The 19068-nt window shown below is 35.6% G+C and overlaps 1 protein-coding gene across 1 annotated transcript in view; it reads left to right on the top strand.

Moving 5' to 3' along the window:
- Nucleotides 1–15281, top strand: part of LOC144433321 (uncharacterized) — a 63288-nt gene extending 48007 nt beyond the window's left edge. Inside the window, exons 8-21 of the mRNA XM_078121628.1 lie at nucleotides 1148–1258; nucleotides 2455–2577; nucleotides 3779–3846; nucleotides 5912–6049; nucleotides 6801–6992; nucleotides 7278–7362; nucleotides 7618–7765; nucleotides 7924–8085; nucleotides 8607–8727; nucleotides 9369–9591; nucleotides 9955–10064; nucleotides 10534–10705; nucleotides 11115–11292; nucleotides 11651–15281. Coding sequence (XP_077977754.1) covers nucleotides 1148–1258; nucleotides 2455–2577; nucleotides 3779–3846; nucleotides 5912–6049; nucleotides 6801–6992; nucleotides 7278–7362; nucleotides 7618–7765; nucleotides 7924–8085; nucleotides 8607–8727; nucleotides 9369–9591; nucleotides 9955–10064; nucleotides 10534–10705; nucleotides 11115–11292; nucleotides 11651–13389 — 3570 coding nt within the window. The 3' untranslated portion in view covers nucleotides 13390–15281. The remainder of the gene's footprint in view (nucleotides 1–1147; nucleotides 1259–2454; nucleotides 2578–3778; nucleotides 3847–5911; nucleotides 6050–6800; nucleotides 6993–7277; nucleotides 7363–7617; nucleotides 7766–7923; nucleotides 8086–8606; nucleotides 8728–9368; nucleotides 9592–9954; nucleotides 10065–10533; nucleotides 10706–11114; nucleotides 11293–11650) is intronic.
- The last annotated feature ends 3787 nt before the right edge of the window (nucleotides 15282–19068 follow it).

Consider the following 19068-nt stretch of genomic DNA (forward strand, 5'->3'; position numbering starts at 1 on the left):
CTTTACCCTGCCTGGCACATTAAGATGGTACAGTCCTGTGGTCACGTATTCAGGTTTGTGCCATTTGACTCAAAGTGTAGGGAAATCAGGTACATGGAACTGTCGTGACGTTCTCCAGTAGAAAAACAAGAACCAAGTTTTTAGAGGTTTGTCTAAAATGTCCGTCAATGACTTCTGTTTTCGTTATGTAAGATAAAAGTGTTCAGCAAAAAATGACAGACTTTGTGACTCTAGAAAAACATGTTTACGTGTAGAATTGAGGAGATTTCGTGATAGTTGTCTGTATATGTACTGTCTTACAACTTTCATCTGGTTAATGGTTGTACTATTTAAGATTGACTGCACTTGTAATGCAGAATACTAGGACCAAACCAACATTGACAGTAAGGAGGGGTGGTAGGGTACCCAGTACTAAACTTACTGGTTGATTAGCTTTGAAAAGATGAATTATGTATCATGTGGAAATGATAATCATTGCATGTATTGCTATTGTTGCCATACTTGGAATGAAGTCATAGACATAGCAGGAAATATTGAAATTAAAAAAAAAGTTGTTAAAACTGTGGTAAAAACGTGGCTAAGCTGTAATTGAATTAGGTCAGAGTGTTCCCAGTATATAATGAAAACCTGACTGACAATAAAGAATTGTTGGGTAACTAATTAGCATAAACAAGTCTTTCAATGGCTATTGTGTGTCATTATTATGTGCTATTGTATCACTCAATCTACATTTGTATGGCTTCTAGTTCATTTACATATCAAAGGCAGTAAGAGATTTATTTGGCCAAGTGCCATCTCTACCACAAGGACATATTGTAGCTGGTTGACCAACATGTCATCCTCTGGGACGTACACTGCAACTAAGTAACATGGCCGACAGCAATGCGCTATGGCGAGATTAACCAGTCCCCCAGAAGATCAGGTACACAAGAGGTTGTTGTCTTGTTCTCTTCTGCATTCCACTAGCTCATGCTACGTGCCGTTCCACCTGTAATGACTGAACAATGTGTGACAATATCTCTCTTTTCAAGTGGTTCCAGTCCACAGGTTCAATTTGAATTTCATTGCAAACCAGAGTAATTGTGTCCTTCATGGACGCCTGGCTGGAAAGCTGTGGATTTGACCAATATATCGTTTTAATCTACAGGTACAAAGAATCCCTCAATATGACCAGTACTTAACCTCTTTATTGGAGAAGACTCCTAAATCTCACCCAACTTACGAAGATCTTCATCCTGTGGTACAGAAAGTAAACAACGTAAGTCTTATTTTAGTAACAATTTATCTGTCCTTGTAGCAGACTTACACGCTAATGTAACAACCATTGCTTTGTCTATTGACACAGAGATCAAAACCATGTTGAAATATCGTGTCTGTCATGTATCATTTTCATGCGTCAGTCTGCAACTCCAAATAATCTGATACTTCTGGAGCCTTACTTTGTTACGCATGGTAATGAGCATGGCTAGGGTATACCTACAGTTATATTTACCATAGTACCTGCAAGCACAGACAAAGTTGAAATTGTACAGACGTGATGTGCAAACAAAGTTTTCACTAATCCTTGATGTAATGGCTACTACAACTATTACCATGCTTCATTAGATTACCCATAGTTTTAGTTCAATTATTTGACATCATCTCCTCCCCCTGCTATTCACAATCTGAGGATTTTACGATGAGAAATTCATAAAAATAATCTGTGAATTTATGTAAAGGAGGTACCGTTTAAAGTGATTTTAGTTGAAGGTAGAATTTTAAGAGGTGTGTGGGACCGCCTCTACAGGTAACTTTCCAAGGTTGTATGTCTGTGTGTGAGCACTTCAATGAAGACATTTCGTCTCTGGTGCAAGTCAGACCTACTTAAAGATTAAGATACTGTCCACTTCAAAACTACCCTTGCATTGCAGTTAGATTTCTATTGCAATCTAGGGGAGTAATTAGGTGAAAGCGATACACAAACCTAGTGTAAATATGTCGCCATTCAGGTTTCAGAATAGTCAGTCTTGGAGGTAACCAAGCGTGTTTTTCGTTTTCTTTAACTTTGCTTTGTGCATGCCATCTATTACTTCCTCCACTAAAAAGTTCACTCCTTCAATCTCTGCATTCAAGTCTACAAAACGTAAAAAAAAAAATTATGAATTTTCAACTAGTAGCACAGAGGTCAAAAGTCGATCAATGGATATGAAATGTGTGTCAGTTCAACTAAGAGTCATTGTCAAAATGTTAGTCCCAGTGTGTAATAGATACCTGATTTCACTGCTCTGTCACCAGAATTATGGAAACTGCTGATTTCTGTTATTTTTATAATACCATAGCAAACGTATGATGTACTGAATCAGATACAAATTTGAAACTTATTGCAATCATGATGTGAAGCCATAAAAGTGATGTAATGTAGGTGAAATGGTAACTTTGTTGTCATTACATGTGATATATTGTTTCCTTGTACAGATGGTGAAAGAAAGGGAAAATGAAATCCAAGTCGCTGGAAACCAGTATAAACTTGAACAAGTGCAGGAAAGGTTTCCTCACGACAACTTACAACTGTTTGACAAAGCTGCTGGCATTGCACAGGTATGATATTCCCCTCCCTCTAATCACCCCCTTCTAAAGCTTCCATAATTAAGTGAATGAAGAGTCTTATGGAGCCTTCAGTTACGGTGGATCAAGTCACGGTGTAAATTCAATGATTTCCTTCATAAAGATGTATTGTGTTTGTGTATGTCAAGCCAAGCAGTCATTAATTATGGATGCCATCATAGAAGAGAGATACACATCAGCCAACTAGGGCAATCTATATCTCAATAACAGTTCCTCCATGCGGAATAATGGTAATGGGATGGTAGCAAGTCACTCCAAACACACAATTGAATCACTGTGTGTAGAGAGAAAACTTTTTTTAGTAAAAGAAATAGAAAGATTTTTAGTGTGGGTTGAGTTTTTTTTTGACAAGGTATGAATTCAACAAGGCTTCCTTTATTGTGCAGTTATAAAAGACTTACTGCCTTGAGGGGCTTGTTACATAACAACACAGCCCAGTTAACTCAGTTTTCACTACAGGCCCTTTTCATTATGCTCATCCCACAAACTGTGGTGTTTGAAAGAAACATGCTAAATTGCTGAGATTATGGCCGGGATTATACTCCAGAGTACTTTTTCACCTTCTTGTTAAGTCATCAAGTTAATGGATCGTAGGGGTAAAAGTTTCAAGACCTTCTCAGTTCCATCACAATAGAAAGAATGTTATTTTTTTTAGTGTGTTTGTTATAACGGTAGCAGAGAAGTTTGTGGACATGTTTGTTTTTTCATCAAATATTGTATGTCTGTCCCGTACGGGAGATAATCATCACAGCGCAGTCGTTCAGTTTGTTGTTTGAATATTCACAAACTAATTATCGTAACTGATATCGACACAACATTGAACAACGGGAGAAACAACACAATTATTTTTAGAACTTTCATACAAGGACTTTGATATTCCTGTCACAGCTTGTGTGGGAGCCTCCTTCACACAAATTAGAAACATAATAACAAAAAATAACACATCCAAAAGAGATGGCACTTAGAAATGAAGCTGTGAAAAACTGTCAAAAATGTGAGATATGTGTCTGTCACCACACAATAGGATTCTGACACCTTTTTTTTTTTAAAAGGCTAATCAAATTCTCTCTTCTTTTTTTCTCAAATAAAATCAAATTACCTTTTTTTGTAGAATGGTAATCAAATTCCCTTTTTATCCCAAAAATGGTTAATTATATTCAAATTTCTTTTACAGAAATCCAAAAATTCAACTTTGAAAAGACGATCAAAGGGTACTTCTTTGAGCAAGTCAAAGGTCACAAGGTAAGAATTTTGAAAGTTTTTGATCATTTATAGTCATTTTCCATGTAATGTTTTTCAACATTTTGATCATTAATAGTCATTTTCCATGTAATGTTTTTCAACATTTTACCGATGACAAAAGTTTTAAACCTATGTTGTACTGCCAGCATTTTATATTCACTTAATTATGATAGTTTCACATATAGGAATTAAGTTAAAACTGTTTTCCCAAAATTTTAGGTTTTTTAAATTTTTTTCCAAAAGATTTGATTTTAGTGAAAAATGAAATTTTGAAATCTAAAATGTCTCAAAGTTGTCAAAACAATTTTTTTTTCTGCTAAGATTTATTCTAGTGAAAAAAATAGATTTCAAATTAAAATATCTCAAAGTTATCAAATTAATTTTTTTCTGCTAAGATTTTGTTCAGTGAAAACTCAAATTGCAATGTAATATGTCCTTAAGTTGCCCAAACTAATTTACCTTTGCATTGAAATTTTGTTCTTGATGGATTGTCTTGTTCTAGTGAAACCTAGATGTAAACACAGAGTATAGTCTAGTCTTGAACTTGTATGACAGACAGCACTTTAGAGTGTTATATCATTGTTTTGAAAGGCTCTTGCATTCATGTATTGTAAGACATTGTCTGGTGTAGTTCATTATCACAGCTATTAACCAATTAACAGCGAATACAGGTTAATGAAATCAGCCTGATGTGTTACATGTTAATAGTGATTACCAGATAGTTTATATACTGATTGTCTACATCTAACACTTCAGGAGGTCATGTTACATAAACACAACTTCACTTTGCATTGTTTCTGAGCAAAATTGGAATTTAAAAATTTGTCTTTCTTTGGAAATTTTCATAGAATTCCTTCCCCATTTTGGATCAGAATAACTCTTAAACTTATCTAGTTGATAGTCTTGTAGTGATTTTAAATTTCTTTTCGGTATTTTGCGGAGAAAATTAGATATTGAATACTTGTGATATTTATCAAAATTTGAGTACAAAAAGAGATTGTATTTCTGACTAGCTATCCACATATAAAATAAACCTTTCTAAGGAAACTTTAGGTTGAAACTGAACAGTAGGAAATGATTTACAGGTGGCAAGGGTTTCAGGCAACAGTTACCAACACTAGTCAGAACCCATGCTGTTTTGTTTTCTGAAATCCATGCTATCTTCTGGAACACACTTTGTCTTCGATCTTGTAGTCTGGAACATTTCATACCCTTTCATACTGTAAAACAGGAACAGCTTTTGCCCATAGACTTGGCTATCTGGCACCTTGCTTGACAGAATGACACTGTCAAGCAGGACAGCCAAATCTCTAGTCTAGAATCTAACATGGTATCAAAGCATCTCAGGTAAAGGGAGATCTTGAGATTTGATGCACAGATAGCACTAGACTACCAAGTCTCAGGTTTAGAACAAGGTTAGCTGTCCTGTTCTACAGTTCAATGAATCGATAGTCATTATCTGAAATTCCAATCTAATCTTGCATCTTGCCTACATAAGTTGAACAACACAAACATGTCAGCTAGTAAAAGGTGTGTACATACTTTGTAACAGAATATTCTAAGAATTTAAATAAAACATTCTTAGAAACGATACAGTTTGCTTTCTGGCAGTGCTACAACCATATATACATTTGTTGAAATACTTCCAAACCCTACGCCAAGCGGTGTTGTGAAAGAGTAACATTCCAGTGATTCTTGGACACGGAATGATGCAAATTGTAAGGATTTTAATGGCTTCGTAGTCAAATAGACTGTGGAAACAGTAAGATGCCTTGTCTAATAATTAGTCCATTTTCAACCAGATGTGAACATGTGAACAAATCGAAGCAGCTGAGTAAATTGTTCTCAGTTTTCTGTTTCTTTCAGACCACATAAATCACAAACTTGAAATTAGAAAGTTATACATATTTGCATGTCAATAGTTTAGTTGACTAGTTACAAGTGTAAGTTTTATTTGAGTTTTGTGTTGTTGTTGTTTTTTTTAAATATCTAGACTATATAAACTTGAAGAACTTTATCGATTTAAAATTTTCAAGTTAGTTAAGAATGTCTTATTTTTGTACAGTTCTAGTGACAAGACCAATCATAATGATAGTAGCCGACTGTACGTGATGGAAGGCCCAGTACAACTGACAACAGGTGTCCAAACACAAGACCGATATATTTTCCTGTTCAATGATGTTTTATTAATAGCAAAAACAAAGTAAGTAACAGCCAGTGATTTTTATTGGAAAATGCATCAAGATTTATCAAAACATTGTACAATTAATGAAACTTTGATATTGCATCTCTAGGCCGTTGAAGACCTAAAATAGCTTACAAAAGTAAGCTGCTGAATAGTGACGGCCAGTGATTTTTTTAGACAAGTCAATCCAAAACTTTGTACAATGATTGAAACCTTCAAGTCTATCCCTAGGGACTGTTGATGTTCTATTTGTAGAAAAAATAAAATAAGTTACTATTATGAAGTCATGGCCAGTGCTTTTTATAGGAAGCTTTTAGACAATTTTATCAAAAACATTATACAATGATAGAAACATTCAAGTCTATCCCAGGCTATTGTAATGACACAACTATTCTGGCCTCTATTATATCTAAAACATAAACACCTCAGAAGTTTTTTTTTTATGTCTTTTTTTTTTCTTTGTTGGTGTCCATTAGTGTGTTATTGAACAATAATGTTGTCATACTTGCCAAGGTACAGTTGATCTAATGAAAAGATGTAATGGCAACTACATCAACACTCCAGTGATCACAGAGAGGCGGCCCAAAACAAGTGACTCTTTCAAAACAAATGAATCAAAAGACTGTGTTTATATGAAAGAACGCTTTCATTTTGTCTGGCGTCACTGTGAATGTTTTTTGAATGGATGTGTACTCGGGTATGACTTCTAAGCTGGTGTCCTAAACTTGTCAAATTTTCACTTTTTTTATTGTCTTAATTTTTTTACTAGATCTGGGACCACATTCAGGTTAAAACAGAAAGTAAGAGTGAGTGAGATGTGGACAGCATGTTGTCTTGAGGAAGTATGCGAGTCGTCGAAATCAATGGACAAGTCATTTGTCTTGGGATGGCCGACGTCAAACTACGTTGTAACGTTTCCATCATCAGATCTTAGACAGCTATGGTGCAATATGATCAACAAGTAAGTAACACAAATTTCCAAAGTTTTCAAGCTAGTTGGATTTTCCTATAGAGAAGTTGAAATTTGAGAAATATTAAGAATTTTCAATACATGTAACAAATGTTTTGAAGAAAAACCTTGCGAAAATATCCCTTGAACTTTTGTACATCAAACTACCTGTAAAATAACATGTCAAAATTAAATCTGAATAGGCAGAAAGCCAGAGAGTACACAAACTGGAAACTTGTCGGACACTGCCCGAGTAAATAATTGTTATCATAAATTTATATCTTTTTTTTTCGACAGAAATATCAAAGAAGAAAGGATGAAGGAAGAACCTAAAATATTGAACTTGAAAGTCAGTAACAATGATGTCAATGGTTATTCAGTGGTAAGTCAAACTCTTTTCAGTTTGTTGTAGTGTCGGTAGCCATATTGAATGATGCATGATGGGAAATACATGTCTGTAATGTAATTTGTAAATATTTATGACATCTCACAAGATTTGGAAGTACCAACCAAGAAGAATACAAAAAAAAACGTATATTTTCTTTTTTATGTATATGTATATTTTATGTATAAAATGTATATTTTCTGACTTTTTGACAACAAATTTCCTAAGATTGAGTTTGGTTTATTTGTACAGACAAGAAGCATCCCAGTATGTAATTCAGATGATGCTAATGAAGTAATAAGACTGTGCCTGGAACAGTTTAAGATCAACGATTACCAAACAAACGACTTCCAACTTTGGGTTCAATCACGGAAAGAAGACACTCTGTATCCACTCATTGGTAAGTCTTCTCAAAACATTTCTAAATCTGGATATTTTTGACCACATCATAATTTTGTCATAACCCCCTTGTTCCCCATATATATATATGACATACATTTCACTCCACCTTTCTCTTTGACACTGTCTACAATAACTTCTATACTGTAATCTTTTCAGGACATGAAATCCCCTTTGCAATTCAAATAAATCACCTACGAGACATGTACCAGAATGACGAGGGTGTACTTGATCTTGATAGTAGTATGGATAACTACCCATCAGGCTCACAATGTCAGTTTGTCTTGAGACTGAAGAGAAAATCTAACAGGATGAACCTTGGTAAGTCAAATTAATCTCCCAACCATGGTTTGTGTGTGTTTATCAATTGTTATCATGTGATTGCTACCAGTATCCCAAACTTTGTACATTCAATGAAACCAAAGAGTTGATCCAAACGGCTAGATTCTGCATTCATTCCTCCCACTCATATTGCATCAACATTGCAGTCATTCTACACATACTATTTACTGAGTGCCAAAGCTGTGAAACAACTTTTTGATAACTATGATTAGTATGAACTCATACCTATTGCACTTAATGTATGGACATACAATGAACTGGTAGCATGCATGGAATGCAGGTTTAAGGTCCATCAAATTTTTATTTCCAAAGTTTATAGTTTCCAGTCACAAAATAGCAAATGTGACACTGAAATCTGTAGGAAGCCTGCTGTGTAGTATTATATTACATTGTTTAAATATTGCTATTGGGAGATTTGGGTCTCAATTTTTGGCACGAAGACAACGACAGGTGTTTGACCACGTAATCTAATTCTTCTCCTTTCTCCTGTTGTGTTCTAGATGTCAGCGGGGCTCATAAACCTTTCAAGAAAGCCAAGAGAAGTTCGTTGATTAATTTCAAATTCAAAAGGAGTACCAGTAAAAGTGGTGACAGCGTGGACGGTAGCACGTCTTCTCCTAGGTTAGTATGGTTGACTAGTTTCAAAGCTTTGTAAGTATTTCAACTATGTAGCCCTGTAAAAGATAGGTTTGAGTCGGTCAATACAGGTTAGCTTTGTTAGTGCTGCATGGCAAGGCACTACTAGGAAACTACTTGGATTGCAACAAAAGCCAAAATTAAATATTTAGGTTTCAATGGCAGCTAATAAAAGAAAGAATTGTGTTACCAATGAAACAGGTTTTAGTGTTTAGAACAAATACAGAGGTATTGTGTCTGGTGTAGTACCTGACTGTAATGATAATGATGATAAGGATTGCTGTTCAAGAATTTTTACTCCAAAATTTCTCATCTCATATCTCTGCATCTTTGAGAAGATGTAGGATCCTGATAATTTGAAGAATGAAATGTGTGGTTTTTTAATGTATTCAAATTTATTCAAATTTATTTCTTTTTTTGAAAAAAAATGGTAATTATTTTTTTTGGCGGGAAAATATCAATAGTGAAAGAAGCCACAAGACTAAACTTTGGCAGAAAATTTATACAAAGATGGATTTTTTTTGTGGGAAATGATTGAAGACAAATTCTCTTGAAATGAAAACATTTTTGAATGGAAGAATATTTGTATTTTGAAGATTTTGACCAATGTTTTAATTATTTTCCAGGTTGTTTGGTCTTCCATTGCAACAACTGTTTGTTGATGGTAATCTTCCAATCATTATCTCAGACCTGCTAAACCATGTCTACAATAACGCACCATTCTTGACGGGTGTCTTTCGTAAGTCAGCAAATGCCAGAGTATGCCGAGAACTGAAAGAAAAACTGGAATCTGGTGAAGAAGTCAACTTTGATGATTATCCTGTGTTGGTAACAGCCACCATCTTGAAGGTGAATAACAATTTACTCTCTGAAATTCAAAAAATCATAATTTTATTGAATAAAATGTCTGGTCTAAAAAATATCCTAAATATTGTGTGGCGCATGGTAATGTACAAAAAAAAACCAGAAAAATATTATTATCCTTTCTAGCAACTTTAGACCTTTTCTGTTCATGGAACTTAGCAACTTTAGACCTTTTCTGTTCATGGAACTTTAGAGATAGTATTTTTCTAATTCTGATTATTCATATTTTTCTGACATATCCTCTGCTCTGTTTTTGTGTTCTATATATTGAATGGTTGTATGATTTCTAGACATGGTATTTGATTTGATTAATATAACATAACACATGTTTTGTTTTTTATATTACAGGATTTGATACGTAGTTTGCCAGATTGTCTGTTCATCTGTAATCTGTATGATAGCTGGTTGGAGTGTATTGAAATTGAGAATGGCACAGAGAGGATACATAGAACAAAAACGTAAGAAAATAATGAATAATGATTTCTCTATATATATCTGTTTATGTCTCTCTGTTTCCTTCTGTCTCTCGCTCAAACTATCTCTCTCTCTCTCTCTCTCTCTCTCCCTCCCTCCCTCCCTCCCTCCCTCCCTCCCTCCCTCCCTCCCTCCCTCCCTCTCTCTCTCTCTCTCTCTCTCTCTCTCTCTCTCTCTCTCTCTCTCTCTCTCTCTCTCTCTCTCTCTCTCTCTCTCTCTCTCTCTCTCTCTCTCTCTCTCTCTCTCTCTCTCTCTCTCTCTCTCTCTCTCTCTCTCTCTCTCTCTCTCTCAAACTCTCTCTCTCTCTCTCTCTCTCTCTCTCTCTCAAACTCTCTCTCTCTCAAACTTCTCTCCCCCAACCCCAGTCTTTCTTTTTGACTCCACCCCTACCCACCCATACATCATACAAACAAGTACCGTATTAACCTTATTTTCCTATAATTATATTCACAGAATGTTTGACAAGTTACCAGAAATCAACCAATCTCTCCTAAGGCAGTTCTTCTGTATACTCTACCACATTGACAAGAACTCAGAGGAGAATAATATGAATGCATACAACCTGTCAGTCTGTGTTGGTCAGAGTTTGATCTTCCCACCTACCAAGAGAACTAATAATAATCCAGTAAGTTGTATTCAAAAATTTGAGTTAACTAAACAACCTACCAATAATATGCTGAGTGTTTTGGAATAACCAAAGAGATAAATTACTTATTCATGTCTATCAGATATTTCTAAAGTAATTTTAAAAGATTGTAACTTTTATCAATTTCTTCAGCAACTTTGGCAGAAATGTATATTCATTTTATCAAAAAAACAAGATAACATGTGAAGTTGTAGTGTTACACATTTTTGGAATGTGGTAACTTGCATCTGGATAAGAAATGCGTAGTTACCTTGACCTACATTCATGAAATACTGACAGAGATCAACACAGATGGTGAACATATTTTCACCAACATTCCTAAATTCTGAAGTCCAGATTTTTTGGCTGGATACCCAGACATTGAATAATGTAAAATGTTTATCTGCAGGCTGAAACATCTAAGAAAATTCCACTTCTGATTGAGTTTATGCTGGAAAACCTGACAACTATCATGGGTAGTGATGTTACTTCAATATTTGGCAGCCCACCAGTGAAAGGTAGTAAACTACGATCACGACATGATTCTGGATCAGGCTGGGATTCTGACAGCACATCTGACCACACAGGTAAGAAAAACTTCCATATATGGAAATTGTGTTACCATATATGGTATGTCATGAACCATATATGGTATCAATGCAACCTTATAAGGTATAGTTGTAGAGAAACAGCCATCACATGTAAGATTTTCATTTTTGATAGTTTCGTTCTTACTACTTTTCATATTTAATTTTTCTGCAAAGTAGTAAACGTTTTCTGAATTGTTCTGTAATGAGACTTGGTTTTCTAAGATATGTAGTAATTGACAGTGTATGGTTTTGGATTGAGAATCAAGTATCTGCCAACAAACTTTCATATTGCTATTTAAAAATATAACTATATATTCATTCATTTCTAATATTTCCCAATTTTCATATCTTGTAGGACACCTCCGACGAGATGACGAATCACTTGACAGCCTGGACAGGGAAATCAACTTTAACGAAAATAATGTTCAGTACATTTACAGCAATCAGCTGTCACCGTCAGCTTTGAGCAAAGATTCTGAGATCCATTTGAGTGATTCACAGCTTTTTACAGAGTCTGATACGACAGATACAACAGATTCAGGTTATGACAGCAAAGCACTGAGTCCAAACTGTCTTACATCAAGAATTGGGCTATCACACAGTTTGAACAGGAACATAACGTCACCAGAATCTATACTGAGAACACAGCAGAATCGTGAACGACGACAGTCTGAACCCATGGTTTCACCACCACCCACTCGTTTCTTCAACAAAAACACACAGGATAAACTGTTTTATCAGAGAGAGCCTAAAAGTGATTCAAGAGTTTCCACCTCAAAGAAACAACCAAACTTATCAGAAATGAGGCGGAAGAATATTTTGGAGTTTGATCCTGATTTGCTTGGGGAGTCTCCAATTTTGAGCCCACGTTTTGCTAATGACTTGATTGAAGGACTTAGGCAGCCTTCACAGGTTGTTGATTCACATGCTTTAGGTCGTATGAACTCTGCACCAGTGAGTCCGACTGTACAATTTACAAAGTTTCAAATCATTGGCGTTCCACCGCATTCTTCACGAACCATGAGGCGCAGTAATTCTATCAGCTCCATTCTGGATGTCGACCTCGAAATTGAAAATCACAATAAAAGAAGAATCCTATCACCACAGACAGGACGTAAGTTTACGTCTCCTCGCGGACTATTTTATGTTGAGGATGACAGTAGTTTAACATGCAAAAGAGCACCTCCGACTTATCATGCTGCTCAAAGGAAAGTTTCGCTGAAACGAAGTGATGCACAGCGGTGGAGATCACAACCTAAAGTAAAGAGGGATTTTTCACAGGAGACACCAAGAGCTCAAGCATCTACAATTCAGAGGTCACCAGCTTCTGAAAAAACCATGGTGTCACCACGAGAGAGGAGATTATCTCCAAATGACTCACCAGAAATGAAACACAAGTTTAGCAAGAGAATTGTGACACCAAGTCGGCTTAAACATAAACTTAATGTGACATGTGAAAATGAAGACAGTTTACAATCACCTCCGACAGAATTCTTTCCATCGCAAGCAACCACATCCACGCTACCGCTGCCAATGGATAGTCACGCGATGACAAGGTCATCTGTTCGGCGAAGTATTTCTGACCCTCATGACAAACCAAGAAACTTTGCACCACCTTCATATCAGGAAGCAATGAACAGACGCGCTGTGTTGCAACACCGAACGCACGCAAACCAATCACCAGAACAGGGACTGACGATACAAAACGTCAAAACAATCCATTCACATCGCACAACTCTGAGAGATAGCAGACGGAAACCGATCACTCTAAACAGGACTTTGCATGAACAATTCTCAGAGTCTGATCCTGTTTCACGGTACAATGGACCTCACAACAGGTACATGGGCAGAAGTGAATCAAATAGAGTCAAATCTGTGCAACGAAGCAGTAGTGACAATTATGACAAACGAATGAACTCTTCACCATTTTATATGCAAGAGCACCTCAGTGACAGTTATCGACAGCCTGTGTACACACATAGAACAGCCTCACCATTGTCTGAACATCTCTCCAGCACTGCCAAAAATGCTAGCCCTATCAGTTCAGACGATGAGGAGTTGTCACAAAGCCATTCAGAGGAGTCTTACGTGTAATGTACAATGTACTTAATATGCAGTGTAAATATCAACATTTCAAATCAAGTTTATACTTGCCGAGTTTTTGTCCCATATTGAAATCAGCTCTCATAGAGTTAGTATTTAACTTATTCAACAATGATGTTCATATGCAGATTTTAAAGTATTATACAAATGAGTATAATATAGCGTAGAAGTCAAAGAAATTCAATCGCGGTAGATTCAGTTTTAGCTACTAACAAACATGCACGATTGCTTATGCATTCTGCCTGTGATCAGTTATGATTTATTTATTCATTTATATATGATGACATTTGTAATGACTTGAACTTTCACCTCTGACCTGAGATTGTGATAGTCTTAAGGACTTGAACTTTGACCTAAAATTGTGACAGTCTTGGTGATTTGAACTTTCACCTCGACCTGAGATTATGATAGTCTTAAGGACTTGAACTTTGACCTAGAATTGTGACAGTCTTGGTGATTTGAACTTTCACCTCTGACCTGAGATTGTGACAATCTTAGTAACTTCAACTTTTGACCCATGGTTGACTCACAAGACTGTACCTGTTCACCCCACATGTACTAAATTGTTATCAATATTTGAAATTAGAGGAAACAATCTACTGTACTAATAGTAACATTGTACTACAAATTTGATAGTATATCTGGTTTTGAGGATTATTTCATGACTGCTGAGAAGCTTTTATCACATTCCAGTCAAAACCAAGAATTTTTGGTTAATTTTTGTAAATATTGAGCAACCGACAAAACAAAACATTCCACATTTTTCAAAATAAATTCTTAAGTTGACCATTCTTTTTTACCAAGATAATTAGTTTAATTCCAAAAATTAGCACTAATACCAAGAACATATATCAGTAAAACATACCCTTGTATCAAGTCAAGAGTGAAATGAAACAGAGAGAGTTATATTGGAGTATTGGTTTACATTTGAACCAAATGTTAAAGAAAGTGACGAAAATCCAACATGGCTACACTCTAGTACGACAACCAAAATTTGACATCACAATTTTGATCATGTGACTTTGTAGCCTGAGATTGTATTAGAAATATGCAAAATGTATGACATAGGGTATGCAAATATTGCTTTCCATCACAAATACAGCAAAATCTAACTACTTCATCTAGCTTGTTCATAGTACTTGCTACCTGCATAAACCATACCTATGTAAATATGAATTTAGACTTTTCAAAACATGCATAAAAAACTTATTTATAAATATTTCAATTGTACAGTTGTGTTATTTATTTTAAACATAACCTTAGTTAATCTTTTATCAATACAAGTTATATTTTTATACCCAAGGGGCACTTATTGTATTCTCGGGGTGCGCATCTCTACTATGCAGAATTCCTTCATGTCCACAATCAGAACCCTTTGACTGCCATTTTCCCGCTTAAAATTATTATACAAATTTTAGTTTTCTGTAGTTTTCACAAGATCTGATTATCATTTTGGAGCCAAGTGAATCAAACTTACATATTCTTAACATCCATATGTAAAGTTTCTCCAGAAAATCCGAAAATTTGAAGAAAAAAAATTTCAAATTTTTCTGAATTTGTTTATGGAATCTGAAGTGATTTTGGAGCCGAATGAATGATACTGTTCTGCTTGTAGCGCATACCGCTCAAGTATGACCTGAAAACCTAGAAATATTGTGCAAATATTTGTTGAAAAAGAAGAAAAGAAAGATCTTGTAATGGCCGTCAAAGGGCTATCTGTATCTTTTGTACAGTATTATATGTTCTGAATTTACTACAAGGACCAAAGTCTGCACATTTCTTTACATTCTGATGTTTTTATTTTCATTTCAAGGACGAAACACTTTTACGATTTGCAAGTGCCTATTTACCTTTGACTGTATTAGAATAAAAGGTTGAACTGAGACATTGTGTGTTTGCCTTTATTGTGATTCTTGTAAGAATGGATCTTTTCAACAATTCATATCTTTTCTACACTCTACTGTTGCCTAAGGCTGAACCGGTCCATGCCGGCTACTTTTGTATTGTAATACCTGGTAATACCCCTGATGACACTACAACTTGGTACAGTACAGAATGTTATGCCAATGTTAGTTATTTTCCATGGAAAACAGTAAACAGTAATTGACTAGCTTATGTTACTGCTTTTAGAAGAAATACATAAACGTATGTTCACTTTGATATTACTGCAAGTATGAATCTGAAGAAGTGAATATTCTATATAACAATCAGCTAACATCTAACCCAAACCCATTCCTTCAACTTCCTCCCCCCCCCCCCACACACCATGTCCCAATGCCCCATTGAGTTCAACTTCCTCCTCACTCCATGTCCCAGTGTATCATTGAGTTCAACTTCCTCCCCACCCTATGTCCCAATGTCCCATATCAAGTACAACTTCCTCCCCATGGTACCCCATGTACCACTGTATCATTGAGTTCAACTTCCTCCTCACCCCATGTACCACCAAGTTCAAGGTTAGCTGTTATGAACAAATCACCAAGCTTTACCTCCCAAGAAGTGTATTATTGGGTGGTCAATGGAGTTGAATTTTCCACCATGGTTTCCAAGGAACGAAGTCACAACAAATGTATTTCATCATGACCAAATATATATATATAACAATAGTAATGCAATATGGAGTTTTTATAGTGATATATTACACTATAATCAAAGCGTTTTACAATTATTACACCTGGCAAGTACCTATAATGACACAAACTCATGACACTTCCTCAACTGCATTGGGAATATACAATCCCTGTTGCCTCTACTCAACGCTGTCACACAGCAACCTCTAACTACTAGATCCCCCAATTTATACAGCAGAGTTTAGTGGGACGTTATCATGGTTCAACTTGTGCCCCAGCAAAGTATAGTGGGACGTAATCATGGTTCAACTTTTGCCCATTGGAAATATTTTATCACTTCTTATAAATCACAATATGTCAAGAACATTTCAATACAAATTCTTATAAAGTCAATAGATAAAAGTTCAATGATATTATTTGCATGGGGTATTATTTACAGAGATGTTTACACATCCACTTCATTAGGGTGGTGTTCACACTTTTGATAGTTCTACTTTCTAAAAAAAAAAGCGTTTTGCTGAAAAGATTTGCCCAACAATATACTCTGCTGCGTGTATGCTGCTTAACAAGGAACTTCATTGAGTCAGTGCTTTAGATTCGTATGTGTACCTTTCATGGCATAGAGCACAAGTTTAACAATAACGTGACATTGCTAATACTAGTGTTTGACTCATGTGAGTTGTCATGCAACACGAGTCGATGTATTGTATAGACACGCACATTCACAGTACCTTCAAAATCTTCTGCAGTGAACTTTCTGTGCACCATAGCTATGTTAACTTTATAGTTGAGTTCCATACATGTACATACGATTTGTTCAAGTCACCAACGAGAGCCTTTGCTGTCCTAACTTTATGTTTAAAGGCCCAGTTCGATCGGATAAACCTACGTGATTGTGAAAAACAGTACTCCTTGTCTGGTAGTTATAGAAAAAGTTTGTCCTTAACAAAAGAGTGATCTTATGTACATAGAATCCCATATACTTCACTGATAAGATAACATTTAATGCGAGAATCCATGCCTGTACATACATACATACATACATACATACATACATACATACATACATACATACATACATACATACATACATACATTAATATTCGGAATATCATCCCGTATTATTGAGGGGGAGGGTTATATAAATAAACATTCTACATCTTTTTGTTCTCTCCTAAAAGCGAAGCAAACAAAACGATTGAAGAAAATTTTTTTCAATGACAATCTTTGTAATAGTAGATGTGAAAAGTCTCGGTGTTTTATACTCTGTTTAATCTAGTAATGTAGAAAAGACGGTGGAGATGAAACGAAACAGTCTTTTATAGTCGTGCAGACACAGCAATAGAGTACCAAACAAGACTTTACTGTACAACATACAAGGGACCGAAAACTGTACCTTTATCTTTATAATAATCTATTGATAACAGACTACAACAGATTTGATCAGTTTCTAAAAAAAGACGACCTGTGAATATCACACTTATTGTAAGATCTAGACAACACTGTTCATAACCCAGTTTAGGTTGAATGTGTCCCTAGTTCTGTCGTCATTGTCATTTTAAGACGTCAACGGAGAAGTGATGAAAGGTGAAGTTTGATTTTTTTTATGCTGTTCAAATATTTAAAGTGTTGACAGTGAGTAAGACATACATGCATGCATGACTTGACATCTTAATAAAAATGACACTGTTTGCTCAAATATTGAAAGTGTTGACAGTGAGTAAGACATACATGCATGCATGACTGGACATCTTAATAAAAATGACACTGTTTGCTCAAATTCAGTCATTGTGCTTCATGCTACATTGCCATGTTCAACTGACCTACTTGTAATAGAGAAGGGGGTCAATCGATTCATCTATATTATAGTACATCCGACCTGAAAAGTATCTCGACTATGATTGTAGTCATGGAAACTTAAACTCTTGCCATGATAGTGTAACATACAATAACAGCGGCAACCTAGAAAGATAACACAAATTCAGTACACGATAAACATGTCGACTAATGTCAGTTGAGGTACGCAATGATTTTGATGTCAGACATAAACTGTGATGATTTATACACTTCTGTCATATCAATTGGTTTGCAAAGGTGCGAAAAGTACGATGACATATATTGTTACAAAACTTGTCATTGTTAGTACTTCATACAGCCTACCAGTTCATTGCCAAGAATTCAAAATAACTATAGACGTCATTGATTTTGCATGGTACACAAAACTGATTTCAGAACCCGGATCAGGTAGCAGTAGGAAAGACATCCCCTGAATATAATCTATCATTGGAAAATCAAAATGTTCTATCATGTGGAACAATGAAAATAAATTAATATCATGGTATTCAAAACCCTCAGTAAAAATAACTTTAAATCCTGGTTTCTCCACTCTACTCTACTCTACTCTACTCTACTCTAGTCTATTTTGTTGTTGTTGTTGCTGCTGCTGCTGCAGCTGCAGCTGTTGTTGTTGTTGTTGTTGTTGTTGTTGTTGTTGTTGTTGTTGTTGTTGTTGTTGTTGTTGATTATCTGCTCATATCAAACCAGACGCCTTATAAATTCAAGTCCATGTATGGATCTTGTGATGCATGTAGAAGTTGGCCCATGCTGTTTCACATTTTGTTTTCAAGTAGAACACATAGTAGTGTTGTCTTATCAATTAAAAATCCAAAATAAATACACCCTTTCTCATCCATATGGCTAATTTAATAAGGAGTGTTTGGTCAGTGTTGCTTTGGGCAGCCGAAGGTAGAATATCTATACTACCATCGATAGGTTTGCATAGCATGAACAGATCTAGACGTGGGGAGGGTGTGTACAACCACAGATAACTAACAGTTAGTTATCTGTGGTAAAACAAATGAATCTACTAATCGGCAAAACCACGTCTAAAGGAACTAGGTGATCAGGTATTACATTCCAGGGTTTGACAAAGAACAGTTTTGTGGCACATGCCAGGAAATTCGTTGAAGTTGACGCATGGATGGAATCAAATAGATTTGTAAGACACTGTTTGCCGTTTATCTCTCGTGGTATGAGAGTTAAAGAGAGTACCACAACCATCGTAAAGTAGGCTAGTGTTATACGTTGAATAGGTTCAATA

The sequence above is a fragment of the Glandiceps talaboti genome, chromosome 3 (assembly GCF_964340395.1).
Source record: "Glandiceps talaboti chromosome 3, keGlaTala1.1, whole genome shotgun sequence".
NCBI classification, from domain to species: Eukaryota; Metazoa; Hemichordata; class Enteropneusta; family Spengelidae; genus Glandiceps; species Glandiceps talaboti.